The following is a 17,224-nucleotide window of genomic DNA, read 5'->3' as shown; positions in this document are numbered from 1 at the left end:
CTGAGTGAAAAATATTCTCCCTACATTCTATCCCCCGATCTCTGTTGGAACATAACTCACTGAAGAAAATTACATTTTATTTTTGGTGGTGGTTGTTAAGCTCCTGGCCCTCCCATCAAGTGTTTTGTTCTGGCAAGACCATATGAATGATATTCATTTTATCACATTATCGTTTCAACATGAGCTTTCTGTCCACTTCCCTCCTGTGATTTGTCGTGCTTAATGTTACTGCAAAACTCAGGAGGAGATGGTGGGAATATGACTGGACCAGTAATCCCGACTGCTCATCGGGTCATGCAGCTTGGAAATAACTTGTCCATCCCGACCAGATATCCTGGACTGATCTGGTCCCATTTTGGCAGCATTTGGGCCATGTCTGTCTAAACCCTTCCTATTCAGGTACATCTCCAAATGCCTTTTAAATGGTGTGATTGTGCCAGCCTCCACCACATCCTTTGACAGCTTGTTCCATACACACACTGCCCTCTGCATGTTACTCAGGCCCCTTTTGAATCTTCCCCCTCTCACCCTGCACCTATGCCCTTTAGTTTTGAACTCCCCTACCCTGGCTATCCGCCCTCTCCATGCTCCTCTGTAGGGTTGCCCCTCAGCCTCTGCCGCTCCAGGGAGGGAAGGCCCCGCCTGTCCCTGTGGCTCAGGACCTCCACTCCCAACAACATCCCTATGAAACGTTTCTGAACCATTTCAAGTTTAGCAGCATCTTTCCTGCAGCAGGGAGACCAGAGTTGAGTGCAATATTCTCAAAATGGCCACACCACTTTGAATATTCTCATGATATTTGAACCCTGTGGAGGATCTGGGTTCAAATCTCATGAGAATATTAATTCAATTTATAAATCAGGAGAGTGAAGCTTGTCTTAGTCATGGTCACCCATCCGGTTTCACTAATGTCCTATAGGGGACCAATCTGCCATCCTTACCTTCCATGTGACTCCACATGTACCAATGTCTTGTACAGCTGTGACATGATGTCCTAACTCCTGAACTCAATGCACTGACCAATGAAGGCAAACATACCAAACACTGCCTTCACCATCCTGTCTATGTTGTTCAGGAAATGGTGCATGGTAAGGTGAGGCTGAAATCAGCCATGGGAGATACCGTTGGGGTGGTGTTGGTAATTACTGTGGTGAGTTGGTCAGATATGGTTAGAATCTTCATTGGGGTCTCATGCCGAGATTCCCTCCTGGACATAGACTTAACAAAAAGGTAAGATTCTCCCAATTTCCCTGAAGTTTCTACCGGTACATTTGTATATAATGATGCTGGAGCATGAGCATTTGCATTTTGGAGAACAGAAAATGTCCAATTCTAATCGGATTGCAGCATTAGAGGGATATGGAGGCTGGTGAGGAGCACTGATGAGGTTTGCAGAGTGGTTGGATAAAGTGGTTGAACTGATGAGGTGTCAGCAATAGAGATAGAAAGTATAAAACCAATATCATCATGATGAGACTTTAGAAGCTCTGGTTTGGGTACAATGGAAATTTTGTGTCCATTACCTTCACCAGACCTCTTGGATGGAGTTTATACTCTTCCTGACCCTGCTCCCTTGACAGATAAAGCAATGCCTTAACCCAGGCCATCTGAGTGGGTCATCAATGCTCCCCTGCAGATGCAGGACCACCTCCGTGTGATCACATGTTCCTTCCAGCAGAGGGCAGTCTCCAGGCACAGGCCAGCAATGGGGGTGATTGCTGGATCAGAGGAGGGCACGAAGGGGCCATTCACACATCCCAAAGGTGACAGGCTCTAGTCCTGTTGCTGTGGGCAAGGGAAGTCCTCTCTGAGGTGACAGGCCCTGACATTTCTCTGTGTGTGTCCCTGTTTTGTTCAGCAATGATATCTTTAGACTGAATTCTTCTTCGTTTAGAACTCCATCTACCTCCCTCCTGGCTTGAAGCTCAGCACATTGGTTCACCTCACAACTAGTTACATTATTACACAAGGAGAAACAGCAGACTTATTAAACAACAAAGACAGATCTTCCATTGCAGCATGATGGATATACACAAAATATTTAAATACCTTCCACCTTTAAGTCTATGTTATCCCCAATGTGCTGTGACTGCACTGTGATTCTGCTCCATTCAGCTTATCCTGTCCCTTCAGGCACATTTTCAGCTGCTTTCCCATTCTCCTGTCTCTGAATCCATGACATTTTAGCATTTGATACATCTTGACATTTTAACGCAAGGATCAAGACGTCAGTGCCAGACTAAGTCTGGGAAACCCAGTTATCTCCCTATTTCCAGATCAACAGGGACTCCAGTTTTAAAGCATGATCGAGGTTCCAGTGTTGCTTATTTCTGGAGAGAGAAAGGAGATGATCAGGGTCTCTCTCTCCCTCTCTCTGTGCTGATTGGATCTGTTCCTGTGCTTTGATCACAGTTTGATTTTTGAGCTCCCTGTGTGTGGCCCTGATTGCTCAGTGGGTCAATGCACCGACTGCTGTGATACTGAACCATGCAGAGCAGGGAGGCGCCCCAGCCTGGACTGAGGGATCTGCTCTCAGGCACAACAGTGATGGGGAGACAGCAGCTGGCACAGAGTAACTGAGGGAAGGGCGATCGCTGACAGATTATTCTCTGTTACGGACAGCACAGAAACAGTCCATTACATCCAGTTCTCCAGCCTCTGCTTGTTAAAACCCATCAACATCCTCCATTTCTCCAGAAATTCCTCTCAATGACACGATGCATCAGTGAGCCCCACATTCTCACCAATCTCTGGGGAAAGACATTTCTCACAAACTAACACTTGGTTTCCTCTTCATTTTTGGCAACTCCTTCCCACCAGATGAAACCAGTTTAATGTTCCATTCAGCCTCCCCATTAAAGCAAGACCATCCTGTCAGCAGCTGAAAATGTGTTGCTGAAAAAGCGCAGCAGGTCAGGCAGCATCCAGGGAACAGGAGAATCGACGTTTTGGGCATAAGCCCTTCTTCAGGAAGGGCATAAGCCCTTTCTCCTGTCCATCCTGTCAGCAGGCACACTTTGGGTGATCTGAGGAACGGCCTCTCTCCGAGCTGCAGGAATGGTTTCAGAGGACTACTTCCCCAGACACATCCAGCGGCTGCTGGGAGGGAGTTGGACAAAGTTCAGCTGCAGAGAGTCAGTCACCTCCAGCACGGTCACTGGGAGACAGCTCACCACCCCTGGATGTTCAAGATGGCCCATGAGGAGAAAGCTGAAGAGGGGAACATATTCCTGAAACAAACAGGTGGTTTACTAAAGCCCTGGCCGTGCTGAGCAAGCCTCCCTGCCTGAGGATAGAGGGACAGACAGTCCCGAGGGGCTCATCAATGAGGACTGCACTTTGCTGCAGCTCACTCCCCATCATGTCCACACAACATTTAACTGAAACTTCTGGGCCTCGGGAATCTCATGTGTGAGGAGACCAATGGGCTGTCAGGAGAAAGTGTCTTGGAGGAGGAGAGGGCCCTGAGGAATTGACGGGAGGCTCATAAATGAACTCGGAACAGAAATCCGAAGAAATCTGTTGTTCTCTCCATCTCTAGATCAGGAAAAGCTTGTCCCATGTCTGGGCAGTGTGCTGCAGGAATGGTGAGCTGTTTCTGAAGCGATGCACAAGGTGAGTGGACAATATGGACTCATGAACAGGTGGCAAAAACCATGTTTTCAGAAAGAAATGGGCTAGGATGTGGACTTCTCCTTCCAGCCCCAAGAACTGGATTGAATTTCACTCCAGGGGAATACACATGTTCTGGTCCCGAGGCAATAGGACTCCGATGAGGAGGATTAGTTTTGGGGCTGGCGCACAGCCAGCTGCCACCATGGGCTCCTGGTTTGCTGCAATGTTTCCCGGGGGCCTGCCCAGTGGGAGGTGAGCCAACAGGATCCACAGCACTAACCTCCTGGGAACTGAGCCCATGACTGGGAAAGGCTGCTGTGCTGAATGGCAGTCCTGGGCAGAATGGCAGTCCTGGGCTCTGTGCTCTGATACTGGCTCTATGGTACATTGAGGAGATCCTGGGTGATCAATAGACAATAGGTGCAGGAGTAGGCCATTCGGCCCATATCCCTCCAACCCCTTCCTATTCATATACCCTCAGGCACTCCCTATCCCCCCTCTCCAGGAGAGGGAGATAGAATCTGAGAGGGAATTGCTGCCGTGTGTCCGGTTTTATGGAAGCCCTTAGGGTTGAATCTCCCTTGGGGGGAGTTTCCTTGGACTGACCCAGCAGTGAGCCTGGAGAAATGGTGGAAACATCACCAACAGGATTCCCACTGGTTTCCTGCACAAGCTACAGCCTTTCAGAAGGATGTCAAGGCTGAAGGGATGGTGCAAGGGGAGATTTCCCAGAATGGGACCATGGATGAGGCTCTTCAGTTCTGTGCAGTGACTCCCGAAGTGAGGATTGAGAGGATCCTGGGGGATTGTAAAGGAAAGGTGAGGAGGCGCTGGACAATATGTTTCAGCTTGTGTTGCCCACAAAGTTAAACGCAACTTGGCCATCCGTGCCTGGGGCTGCTTTGGGACTGAAGGATATGAAGGAGAGCAGCAGGCTGCCAGTCACTCCCAGGACAACATCCCCACCCCCTCCCATCCTCTCTTCACCCACCTACCCCACTCCCAACCGACCTTCCCTCTCACCTCCCGGCTTCAGGGATTCCCTGTCGCTGCTCTAACGCTGTTTATTCCTCATTCTGCTCTGGGGGCTGTCTCCGCCTCTCAGGGTGGGCGGGGCCGAGAGCAGCCAATAACAAGAATTCCTTGAGGATTGCACTGACCTCCCTGAGGGAGTGACTGAGCTGAATGTGTTCTGCGGCGCAGGGAAACTGAAACTGAAAATAGTTTGAATCAGGAAGTGATGAGGGTGGACATGGATATCAAACAGGTAAAAACAATGACTGCAGATGCTGGAAACCAGAGTCTGGATTAGTGGTGCTGGAAGAGCACAGCAGTTCAGGCAGCATCCGAGGACAGGCAAAATCAACGTTTTGGGCAAAAGCCCTTCATCAGGAATACCAAACAGCATGGATTTCAAACACCATTTCCAGAGTTTGACCGAGGAGGTAATCTGTCCCATTTGTCTGGATTTCTTCACCGATCCGGTTTCACTGGATTGTGGACACAACTTCTGTCGCTCCTGTATCACCCAGAGCTGGGAAAGGCAGGAGAGAATCTCCTGCCCGGAATGTAGAGAGGAGTTTCCGGACAGATCCCTCAGAGGAAACCGGGCCTTAGCGAATCTATCTGAGAAAGTTCGGAAGTTAAATCTGAATCCGCAAGAGAAGGGAAGTAAACGTCACTGTGAGGAACATCAGGAAGAACTGAAGGTTTTTTGTGAAACTGACAAGAAATTGATTTGTGTGATTTGTGTAGTTTCCCGGGAACACAGGGAGCACCGCTTCATCCCGATTGAAGAAGCGGTTGGAATCTACAAGGTAAAAGGAAACAGATTCCATACCCTGATTATTTTATCACATTTTCATGGTCTAATACTTTTATTTTCTGATTTTCTCTCCCAATCCCAGGATCGGGTGAAATCTTCCTTGGAATCTCTCACAGGGAAGAAATCGGCGGCTCTCGAAATGGAGCGGCAGCAGAAACAGAAGATTTCCCAAATTCGGGTAAAATTTCCCTGAGCTCAGCTTCCAAATTTGATTCCTTCCTTTGTTGTGTTTTACTGCAGAAGCAGATTGTTTCTATATTTGCTCTTGTAGGTTCAATCCCAAAATCTGCAGACTCACATCAAATCCGAGTTCACCAAAATGCACCAGTTTCTCACTGAGAAAGAGCAGCGTTTACTCCGAGATCTCAGGGAACAAGAGGAAAACATTCTCAGAACAATGCAGCAAAATCTTGGCAAAATTCAAAAGAATTTAAATTCTTTTCAGGAGAAACTCTCAAAGTTGGAAAAACAGTTGGAACAAAAAGACGGAGTGATATTTCTCCAGGTGAGGGATTATATTTAATTTTAGTTCATGGAAAGTAAACTCAGAATGTGATCCTCATAAACTTGCTCCCATCCTCCCTCATTCCTCCAATATCCCTTTCTGCTCCTCTTTCCCTCATGTGTTTGTCTACTCTCCCGCTTCATACATTTTCCTCAATCTCGTTGATGATGGTGGCTTTCACTATTGAAATTCTCATCACTATTAAAAGGCTAAATTAAAAAGCAGTCGACAATTCACAGCTCCACCCAAGATGCAAGTGATTTATTCACATACATGTGGAAAACAGTTCAAATTACAAGTTGGTGTATTTCAAAAATATAGTTTATTCATAAAATTCTTTTTATACAGTACATACATTTCGTATGACTAGAGCAGTTCGACTCTGTACAGTTTTTACATATAGAGTCAGAGTCAGAGATACAGGATGGAAATAGACCCTTCAGTCCAAATTGTCCATACCGAGCAGATATCCTAACTTAATTCATCCCATTTGCTTGCATTTGACCCATATCCCTCTAAACACTTCCTCTTCATATGTCCACCCAGATATCTTTTACATGTTATAGTTATATCTGGGTGGACAAACAAACCCAGTGCATTTCTTACTTGTACAAGACAATATTTACATACATTTGAGGCACTGGAGGGTCTGATAACTGAGTGCACCTCCATCTAACTTCAGAAAGGTTTTTAGATTATGTCTTTACACACTGGGCCTTGCAGCAGCTGCCCTAGGCTTTAGTGCATCCCTCAGTACGTGGTCCTGGACTTGGAATATGCCAGTCTGTAACACTCAGTTGGGGTCAACTCCTTGCCCTGGAAGACTGACAGGTTTCGATCAGACCAAAGAGCATCTTTCACTGAGTTGATGGTCCTCCTGGTGCAGTCGATGTTTGTCTCACTGTGTGTCCCAGGGAACAGACCGTACAACACAGAGTCACAAGTCACCGAGCTACTCAGGATGAAATTTGACAAAAGCCACTGCAGGCAGAGAAAGTCCGGGTATATATGAAAGATCTCACAGGTAGTACCCTTCTCACCTGCAACCAAGCAACATCCTGATGCTTGTTGAGAAGTTCTGGCAATGCCTTTGACAATCTGCTCAAGGAACAAGCCGACAAGACCCACCCACTCATTTCCTCCAGGCTCTCGAGGATGATATGTGCTGATGAATTGTGGATAAAGGTGATTTTGTTTGTAAATTTCTCCACGAAGGTGAGGTGATATGGAACGGTCCAACTACTTGGAGTGCTCTGCTAATACAAGGCCAGTCCCACCCTTCCCAACACCAGGGACAGGTAGAACCTCAGTACATAGTGAGACTTGGTGTTTGGTGCAGCTTGATGCAGCCACACACAAAGGTGGCCATTAGGATAAGGGTGATCTTGGGTACGTTCTTCCCCCCATTATCCAGAGGTTTTTACATGGTGTCCCTGTGACATGTCCAGCTTAGACCACCAGATGAAGTGGAAGATGACTCGGGTAACTGCAGCAATGCAGGTTCTGGGAATGGGCCCGTCCTGCCCCTCGTACAACAGTGAAAGTATCTCACACCTAATAACCAGGTTTTTAACCTGCAGTGGAGAGGAAATGGTGCTCCCAAAGGACCAGTTTCTGTCTTACCTTGGAAATACTCTTCTCCCAAGTTTTGGTGCATGCCTCAGCTCCTCTGAACATATTCCCAGCACCTTCAGGTAATCTGTCCTGATTGTGAAAGGCATGAAGGATTGGTCAGCCCAGTTCCCAAAGTACATGGCCTTGCTCTTGCCTTGATTTACCTTGGCTGCTGAGGCCAGTTCAAACTGGTCATTGATGCTTATGAGTCTGTGCACTTGACAGCAGATCTGAGCAGAAAACAGTGACATCATCCATGTACAGGGAGGCTTTCCCTTGTAGGCCTCCGCTGCCTGGAATAGTCACCCCCATCTCAGGCTCACATCCTTCCTGATGGACTCAGCAAAGGGCTGTATACAACGCACAAACAAGGCAGGAGAGAGTGGGCAGCCCTGCCTGAGTCCGGATCTGATCGGGAAGCTGTCTCATTCCCACCCATTAATTGAGACTGCACTAAGGATGTTAGTGTAGAGCAGTCGGATTCGATTGCAGATTCCCTCCCAAAGCCCATTTTGGAGAGTAAGTCCCACATGTCGGTGTGTGATGTCCTGTCAAAGGCCTTTTCCTGGTTCAGGCTGCTAAGGCAGGTATCCACCACCCCTGTCCTACAGGCAGGCCATTGTATCCCTGAGGAGCACATTTCAAATAGTCTGGATTTTTATGCACAAAGCACAGTTACATACTTCATTCTGGGCAGACAATCTACTTATCACTGGGCTGGGTACATTTGACAGGTTCCAACTGCTAACTAAACCTTAACATGGCTGTGTATCCTTTCAATAAAATACAGCCTTACGAGAGTTAAATGAGGTAAAGATATTTGATACTCAATGTCTGCTGTCTGAAAACCATGGAAACACAGAGTCACACAGCATGGAAACAAACCCTTCGGTCCAACCAGCCCAGGCTGTCCATAATCCCAAACTAAACTAGTCCCATGTGCCTGCCCTTGGCCCATATCTCTCCAAACATTTCTGATTAATGTACTTGTCTAAATGTCTTTTAAATGTAACTGTACCCACATTCACATTTCCTTTGTAAGTTCATTCAACACACAAACTCCTCTCTGTGTGAAAGAAGTTGCCCCTTATAGTTTTTTTTAAAGTTTCACCTCTCACCATACAAGTATGTCCCCTAATTTTGATATCCCCTTCCCAAGAGAAAAGACACCTGCCATTCACTTTATCTGTACCCCTGATTATTTTATAAACCTCTCAGGTCACATCTCAACCTCCAGTGAAAGAAACTCCAGCTTATCCAGCTTCTCTTTCCAATTCAAACCCTCCATTCCTGTCAACATCCTGGTAAATCTCTTCCGAACTCTCCAGCTTCACGATATCCTTCCTATATCATGGAGACCACAACTGGATACAGTACTCCAGAAGAGGCCTCACCAATGTCCTGTACAACCTCAACATAATGTTCCAACTCCGATACTTAAAGGGCTGAGCAATGAAGACAAACATTCTAAATGGCTTCTTAACCACCGTGTATACATGTGAGGAAACCTTCAAAAGAATTATGAATTTGAAAACCGAGGTGTCATTGTTTTACAACACTGCTCAAGGCCCTACTTTTAATTGTATAAATCCTGTCTTTGCTTTATCAAAATGGCATACCTTGCATTTAGTCAAATTAAACCTAATTTAAAAAAAATTAAAACACAACTTCCTCATAGTTAAATACCTGACTTTCCAATTAGGTGTCGCTAAATGGTATTTCATGTCCTGATTGGTCAGAAGGTGCAAACCTGACTCTTCAGGAATTGGACCTGAGAATTAACTTTGCCAGTGTTCAGTTCCTTTGCGTATGGTTTATTGGCTAGTACTGACGCTCCTTGGATGCTGCCTGACCTGCTGCGCTTTTCCAGCAACACACTTTCAGCTCTGATCTCCAGCATCTGCAGTCCTCACTTTCTCCTAGTACTGACATGGTTTTGTGTTACGACCTGAAACTTTGGGAATTCTATGTGTCAAATTGCACTGTATTGCAACAACCCAGAGAGTTAGAGTTTGTGTTTGTTTTATTAGCAGTCAGTATTTTAAAGGGGAAAAGGCATTGTTTGTATTTTTCATTTCCCATGTGGGATGCAGTTCTCTGTGAGTAACTTTCCATACTATGGACTATTCTGCTTTAGCTCTTTATATCCTTGCTATCCCTGATACTATTGAGGTGTTCTAATCTTTTATTTTACTCTATTTTGTTTCACTTCCCTCTTCACTATCTCAATAAAGATATTTCTCATGAACTCCCCATTCGATTTATTTGTGATTTAGATTGTTGGGGCAGAATGACCAAATAAATCATTCAATACTTCTAGCATCAAAGAGTTTATTGAAATTTCACAGGTGGCAAGAGACCGTCTGAAAATCCAGAGCTCTTCAATGAGTAAAGTAAAGACATACATTTCTTTCCACATTTCCAGCCTGCCTTTAGCAATTGCAGACCAATCATAATTAATTAATTCATTAATTGCCCTTCCAATTTCAGAAATACTGTGACTGCGTGGACAGAGATGGACAGGTGCGTGGTCAACCCACAGGCCTCTATGTTCTCATGAAGCTTCCCAGATTCTCTTATGCCCCTTCTTGGGGCTTTTCACAATGGATGCTATATTCAATCCTGTTAGCCATACTCCTTCTCAGACAATTGCCAGCTCCATTCATTGCCAATAATTTATCACTAAGGACCTCTTGAATTCTGTCATGCAATTCATTTTTCATACTAATCTTGCTATTGGTGATATAAGGGATGCTAATTTTTATGAATTGTTATAAAATTTGTTACATCAGTTCCAATAAAGTTCTATGGTCATACCTAATGTTAGAATTCTTTAGCTAAGGATTGTGAGCAGTTTCTTTCTCACCCAACCTTGGAATGTCAATCAAACACAGCACTTCTATCTTGTAACTATAATTATAACAACTTCTATGCACATGCTGTAAGTGGGATTTTCTTTATATAAGTGTGTAAATCTATAACTAATTCAGAATCTATGCCTATCATTATTTGAAGAATCTTGACTAAAATCTACATTTGTAACAGATTTACAAATTAAATGTAGGTTTCTTATGTGAAATGCTCTTATATATGTCTCCTGTGTAAGCAACTGCAGCTGCATCTTCAGATAACTGTGAGGCCTGCTGTGCCATCTCAATTCTATTATCTTGGGTTCACAGAGCTACCGTTGTTATAACTTAGACAGACATATTAAGCAAAATATTTTACCAAGTTCTCTAGAGCTACTGTAAGCCATGTTCTGCTGCTTTTGTCATGGGCATCCACTGGCCATTTTGTGCTGCTCTCAATCATGGGCTGCCCTAACAGGATTATGTATTTGAACACAGATTTTCTGTTCCTTTGAGGTGGAAACATCTTCAGCAAAATATTTTACCAAGTTCTCTAGAGCTACTGTAAGCCATGTTCTGCTGCTTTTGTCATGGGCATCCACTGGCCATTTTGTGCTGCTCTCAATCATGGGCTGCTCTAACAGGATTATGTATTTGAACACAGATTTTCTGGTTCCTTTGAGGTGGAAACATCTTCACTGAATCAAACAGATTAATCCTTTCATAATTTTTAACATCTAAGTCAGATCTTCTCTTTTCTTGAGTGAAGTTGGTTAATGTTTACTGGCACCCTTTGCAATTCCTTAATTTTGACTTTACTTCCTCCAGTGCTTCAGGATGTTTTGTGTGCCATTCTTATTCTGTTCCAGCAATCAGGAACAGCAGCTTGGGGCAATGTGAGTGTAATTACTATTTTTTTGATAAAGACAGTCAGTCTCTGTCAACTCAGATTTGTGTTTTGTTTATTTCAGGAGGAAGTATCTGGGAAGATGAGGTAGGACATGCACTTTACTGAAACTCAGTGCAAGTTGGTGAAATTGCTCAGAAAGGTTTTCAATGAATTTATGATAATCTTTTTAATATTTACAGGATGAGCCATGACACTGGTAATGCACTGTCACTAACAGATGGTGTCCTGTCCACTGAAAGCTTGAATATCATTTTACCATTTCCAGTGTGGAGAGAAATGGTGGAAGCTATTAAACCTGGTAAAACTCAGCTCAGTTTCTTTGTTCTGTATTTATATTCTGTTATTTGGATTGTTATGAATACAAATACCAAAGATATATAATTAAGCTCTTAGTTAAAAAGAAAGCTGGATAATAATGGCTCAGACTGTCTTTGACATCAATATAGCATGTAACTTGGTGTAACATAAAGAAGCATTAAGAAACTTCAGCAAAACTGAGTCAATAGGAATTGGGGGAAATCTCTCCACTGGTTAGAGTCATTCCAAGCACAGAGGAAGATGATTGTGATTGTTCAAGATCAATTATCTCCACTCCAGGACATTTCTGTGGGAGTTCACTAATGACCCAACCTCAACAGCCTTCTGCAGTAAAGAATTCCCCAGATTCACAATTCTCGGAGAGAAGAAATTCCTCCTTGTCTTGTTCTTAAATGTGTAACTGTTTACTTTGAGATTATACCCTGTGGTCCGAGGCTGTCCAAGAGGAGGAATAATGTCTTTCCACAGCTACCCGGTCAAGTCTTCGAAGAATCAGGTAGATTTCAATAAAGGCAACTTCTCATTTTCTATATTCCAATGAATACAGGATCAATTTACTCAACCTCTCCTCATATCATAGCCCGTCCATGCCTGGGATCAACCCAGTGAAACTTCTCTTTAGGCCTCTAATGCCAAAATACTTATCCTTTCAAAAGCCATTTGATGTTAGGAAATATTTGAAGTCCCTGCTGCCCATTACCTGTGACCACCACCTCCAGGGGTCCATATATTGTAAAAGATGTTCACAGTATTGCAGCTGTGTCTGACTAATGCCTTGTCTAGTTTTAGCAAAACCTCCCTACTTTTCTACTCCATTCTCTTTGTAACAAACGCTAACATTTCATTTGCCCTCGCGGTAATCCACAGAACATGAATGCTTTTTGTGATTCATGAACGACTGCCAAGTCTCTCTCTTCTGTAGCTTTTTGTGGTCTCTATCCATTAAATTACATCCAGCTACTTTATCTTTCCTGCCAAAGTGTATAACCTCACATTCCCTCACATTCCCTTCCACCTGCTAAGGTTTTTCCCATTCACCTAATCTGTCTATATTCCTCCACAGACTCTTTCCGTCATCCTCACTGAAATAACTCCACAGAGGCCTGTATCCCATCACCAAGCCACCCTTTGCTTATACTTGGAAAGTCCTTGAAACTGATCCAGCTCCCTCACAGCCAGCACTCGGAGTGACAGGAGGTCTGACACTCCTGTTTATATCTGTCAGCCAGGACTCCTTGATTGGACCAGATTAACAGCCCCAATCAGGGAACTCTTTTCTTTTTAATCAACCTGGCCGAGCTCATCACAATCACTACATCCCTCTCCCTGTGAGCCTGAGGACACAGGCCAGTTCTTTCCCTTGCAGCTCTGCCTGAAGTGTTTTTGCCACCGGCTCAGATTCCTCCGATTCTGCCTTGGATAAGGGCAATGTGTAACATACAGCAGCTCTCCTCTTGTACCCCAACCATCTCGGAAGAAATTCATTCTCTTTTCCAGGTGGCAACGTCCATTATGTCCATCTTTGATTCTGAGGTCTCTTCAACCCTTAGTGCTGAGGGAGAGCCCATAGGCCCTGCCAGCCTTTCTGACTGTTCCCAGGAGCTGGGCACATTTTGCTTCCGCCCTGTTTGGGAGTTTGCAGCTTTCATGTGGTCCACATGCTTGTTCAGGACTGTTGCACCTCCCCAAACTTTGTACATCAGTGGACCTGACCTCACTTCAACCAATCAGGGTCATTCAGGTCATTTCCTGCACCAAACATTGTTCTCTAAAGTGAAGTGTTTCTGTCATTTAGCGGAGTCTTTGTCTGTCACTGGTATTCCTGATGCTGTTTTACCCTCCCCCTGCCTCCACCCTGGTCCAGGAAGATCAGGTTTAACCTGGTGCCGAGTCTTCACCCCATCAGCAACTCTGCTGGTGCTATTTCTGTAGCTGCATGAGGCATGGTCCTCTTATCAAATAGAAACTGGGACAATTTGGTCTCTGGTTAGGCTGCAGGTTGTTTCTTTAAGCCTGCTTTCAAAGTTTGGACTGCTCTTTTTGCCAGACCATTGGATGATGGATGGTATGGAGCTGTTCTTATATGTTGAATGCTATTTGACTTTAGTAAGTATTCACTGTCCCTGCTAGTGAATGATGGCCCATTATCTGTGACCAACACTTCCGGAAGTCCCTGTGTTGCAAAAGACGTGCGCAGTTTTGCTATCATCGCGTTTGACAAATGAACGCGATACACATCCATTAAGTGGGTGTCCACAATGACCAAGAACATTGAGCCCATGAAAGGACCTGTGTAATTGTCATATAACTGAGTCCGTGGTTTACCTGGTCATTCCCATGAATGTTGTGTCCTTGTTGGCACTCTGGGCACTGCCCCATCAATGCATCCAATACTGGCCACCAGACACAAAAAGTCTCGCCAACATTTTCATATTGTAAAGCCCTGGAAGAGTCTGGTAAAGTTCAGCCAATATTTGGTGACAACCTTCACTCAGGATAATTACTCTTGCTTCCCATAATAATATGCCATTTTCTACTGTGATCTGATCTCTCCGGATACAGAAAGGTTTTAGTTCTGGGTATGATGGCCCTTTGGTTTCCCCCATCACCACCAGCTATTTCAGTTTAGCCAGGACCAGATCTTTCTGTGTCTGATATTGTCAGCTGTGACTGGAAATTTGAAACCATTTTGGACTCATGCAGTGGCAGTACCACTGGATGTATATCTGCCAGTGGGAAGCAGCTCAATGCATCCACACTTGCTACCTGGCCTCCCAGACAGTGTTTCAACTTGTAATCGTATGGATGTAATATTAGAGCCCACTGCTGAATTCAGCCTGAAGGTATGGGCTGCAATGCCTTGTCCTCTTTAAGTAGACCTAGCAGGGTTCTGTGAGCCATTATGATTACAAATCCAAGTCCAGAAAGGTATTGCTGGAACTTCTTGAGTCCAACTATGGCCATCAAACCTTCCTTCTCTATCTGGGCTTATTTACGCTCTGCATTAGCCAAAGTCCTGGATGCATACACTATTGGGTGTTCCTCTCCATTGGGCCAACCATGAACTAATACTACCCCGAGACCATCCGGGGAAATATCACTGACACTACCAGAACTCACTTGAGATCATTGTGTGCGAATACCTTTGAGGGTGATAGCTTTCAGGGAAGTGAAGAAATAGTTATGGCTTCGTGATGCAAACATTTCCAAGGCAGATCCTTTTTTAGGAGTTGATGCAAAAGTGCCAGGATGGAGGCCAGATTATGGATGAACGTTCCATAATAATTCACCAGCCCAAGGAAAGCCCTCAGCTCAGGTACAGACATGGGAACAAGGGCACTTTTGATCGCCCTCACTTCATCTTCCAGTCAGTGTAACCCAATCTTCTCGTCTCTGTAGCTCAAGTAGGTCACTTAGGGAGCTTGGAACACACATTTTCCCTTCTAAGGCATACGCCCACCTGGGAGAAACATTCAAGGACTGTGTCCAAGTTCTCTCAGTGCTCCTTATTGGTCTTCCCTGTTGTTAGCACATCATCTAAATAAATGGCGACCTGAGGTAGACCTTGTAAATTATTCTCTGCTGTCCATAGAAAAATTACACAGGCTGATGATACTTCAAATGGCAGACTCGTGTTCTGGGAAATTGTTATGGGTATTAATTGTAGCATATTTCTGGGAATCATTTTGAGTCACAATTGCAGGAATGCATGACTCATGTCTGGTTTTGTGAAGGACAGCCCACCTCCCCTCCAGCTTTGTGTATAAATCCTCTGTGCGAGGAATTGGGGATTTATCCAGCTGTGAACAGCGGTTTATTGTTTGTTTCAAATCTCCACAAAGGCAAACCGACCCATTGGGCTTCACGATCAGTACGACCGGTGCTGTCCATTCTGCAAACTGGACTGGTTTGGTAGCTCCTTCACTTTCCAGGTTTCTGATTTCTCCATCTATGTTTGCCCATAGAGCAAATGGCACTGAGTGACCTTTGCAGAATTGCTTCCTGGTCAACATGCAGGGTGGCCCTGTCTCCATTCCCTAAACCTTCCTTAAAAACTTCCAGCTCTGTCATGAGGACTTCATTCAGGCTGCCATTTTCTAATCGAGAAATGTTAAGCCAGTCGAGGTGAATCTTTCTCAACCAATTCCACCCCATCCAGCTTGGGCCTGACCCTTTTACTACAGTCAGTGGGAACTGAACCAGCTGCTTCTCACAAGACCCTGGAACCAAAAGTGTCCCCTTAACCTGGAAAGGTTCCCTGATATAGGAATCTAGTTGATGTCTCGTGCAAAATTAAGTCCAAGGTGAAGTTTGTTCATGACTGGTTGTGCGATCATTGAAATTGTTCCGTCTGTATCAACCTCCATAACCACCAGGTGACCATGTAACCAGTCATTTATTTTGATTGGTTCCGATTTGGATGTTGCTAAGCAATTTGACTGTTCCATACCAGATGCAGGTGGACTATCCAAAGTGTGCAATCTCCTGGATACCGGGTGATGTGTCCTCTCATGCAATTTCAGTCTAGTAGGACTCTTTTGCTGTTGAGAGTCTGCGTATCAGCAGCAACTACAAAGGTTTGCCAGCCCGAATCATGAAGAGAATTTGAACTGAGGCTTGGTTTTGTTTTTGGATTTTGCCTTGGGCTGACCGAAGGTCCCTCTGTTGAGAATATGTCCTGAGTGAGGCTCGGCAATTGTCTTCACTGCAGTGGTGTTCCCCAAGCTCAGTCGGACTGGGGAGAGTTGTGCTTCAGCTATTAGGCACTTTTGTATGGTTACATTATTAATCCCACATACTAAATGTGCTCTGAGCAGCCTATTAAGAGTTAAACCAAAGTCACATGCCTCTCCAAGTCATCTTAGTCTCTTCATAAATCCTGATAAGGATTCCCCTGGTTCTTGAATTGCTGATTAAAAATGGTATCTTCTCAAAATTGGAGGAAACTTCCAGGTGGCAAATAGAGTCAGAGAGTCATAGAGATGTACAGCATGGAAACAGACCCTTCGGTCCAACCTGTCCATGCCGACCAGATATCCCAACACAATCTAGTCCCACCTGCCAGCACCCAGCCCATATCCCTCCAAACCCTTCCTATTCATATATCCATCCAAATGCCTCTTAAATGTTGCAATTGTACCAGCCTCCACCACATCCTCTGGCAGCTCATTCCATACACGTACCACCCTCTGTGTGAAAAAGTTGTCCCTTTGGTCTCTTTTATATCTTTCCTCTCTCACCCTAAACCTATGCCCTCTAGTTCTGGATTCCCCAACCACAGGGAAAAGATTTTGTCTATTTATCCTATCCATGCCCCTCATAATTTTGTAAACCTCTATAAGGTTACCCCTCAGCCTCTGACGTTCCAGGGAAAACAGCCCCAGCCTGTTCAGTTGGTCTCTTTTATATCTTTCCTCTCTCACCCTAAACCTATGCCCTCTAGTTCTGGATTCCCCAACCACAGGGAAAAGATTTTGTCTATTTATCCTATCCATGCCCCTCATAATTTTGTAAACCTCTATAAGGTTACCCCTCAGCCTCCGACGCTCCAGGGAAAACAGCCCCAGCCTGTTCAGCCTCTCCCTGTA

The 17,224-nt window shown here is 44.8% G+C and overlaps 1 protein-coding gene across 2 annotated transcripts in view; it reads left to right on the top strand.

Annotated features, from left to right (window-relative positions):
• Positions 1 to 4,670: 4,670 nt before the first annotated feature.
• Positions 4,671 to 17,224, top strand: part of LOC122541431 (zinc-binding protein A33-like) — a 19,278-nt gene continuing 6,724 nt past the window's right edge. For both annotated transcript variants that reach the window (XM_043678197.1, XM_043678198.1), the window contains exons 1-5: positions 4,671 to 5,432; positions 5,523 to 5,618; positions 5,712 to 5,945; positions 11,380 to 11,402; positions 11,498 to 11,616. In XM_043678197.1, coding sequence (XP_043534132.1) covers positions 4,902 to 5,432; positions 5,523 to 5,618; positions 5,712 to 5,945; positions 11,380 to 11,402; positions 11,498 to 11,616 — 1,003 coding nt within the window. In that variant the 5' untranslated portion in view covers positions 4,671 to 4,901. The remainder of the gene's footprint in view (positions 5,433 to 5,522; positions 5,619 to 5,711; positions 5,946 to 11,379; positions 11,403 to 11,497; positions 11,617 to 17,224) is intronic.

This window comes from Chiloscyllium plagiosum, chromosome 37 (assembly GCF_004010195.1).
Source record: "Chiloscyllium plagiosum isolate BGI_BamShark_2017 chromosome 37, ASM401019v2, whole genome shotgun sequence".
Lineage (NCBI taxonomy): Eukaryota > Metazoa > Chordata > Chondrichthyes > Orectolobiformes > Hemiscylliidae > Chiloscyllium > Chiloscyllium plagiosum.
The sequence above is the reverse complement of the archived record's forward strand: the minus strand, read 5'-3'. Positions and strand labels throughout refer to the sequence as shown.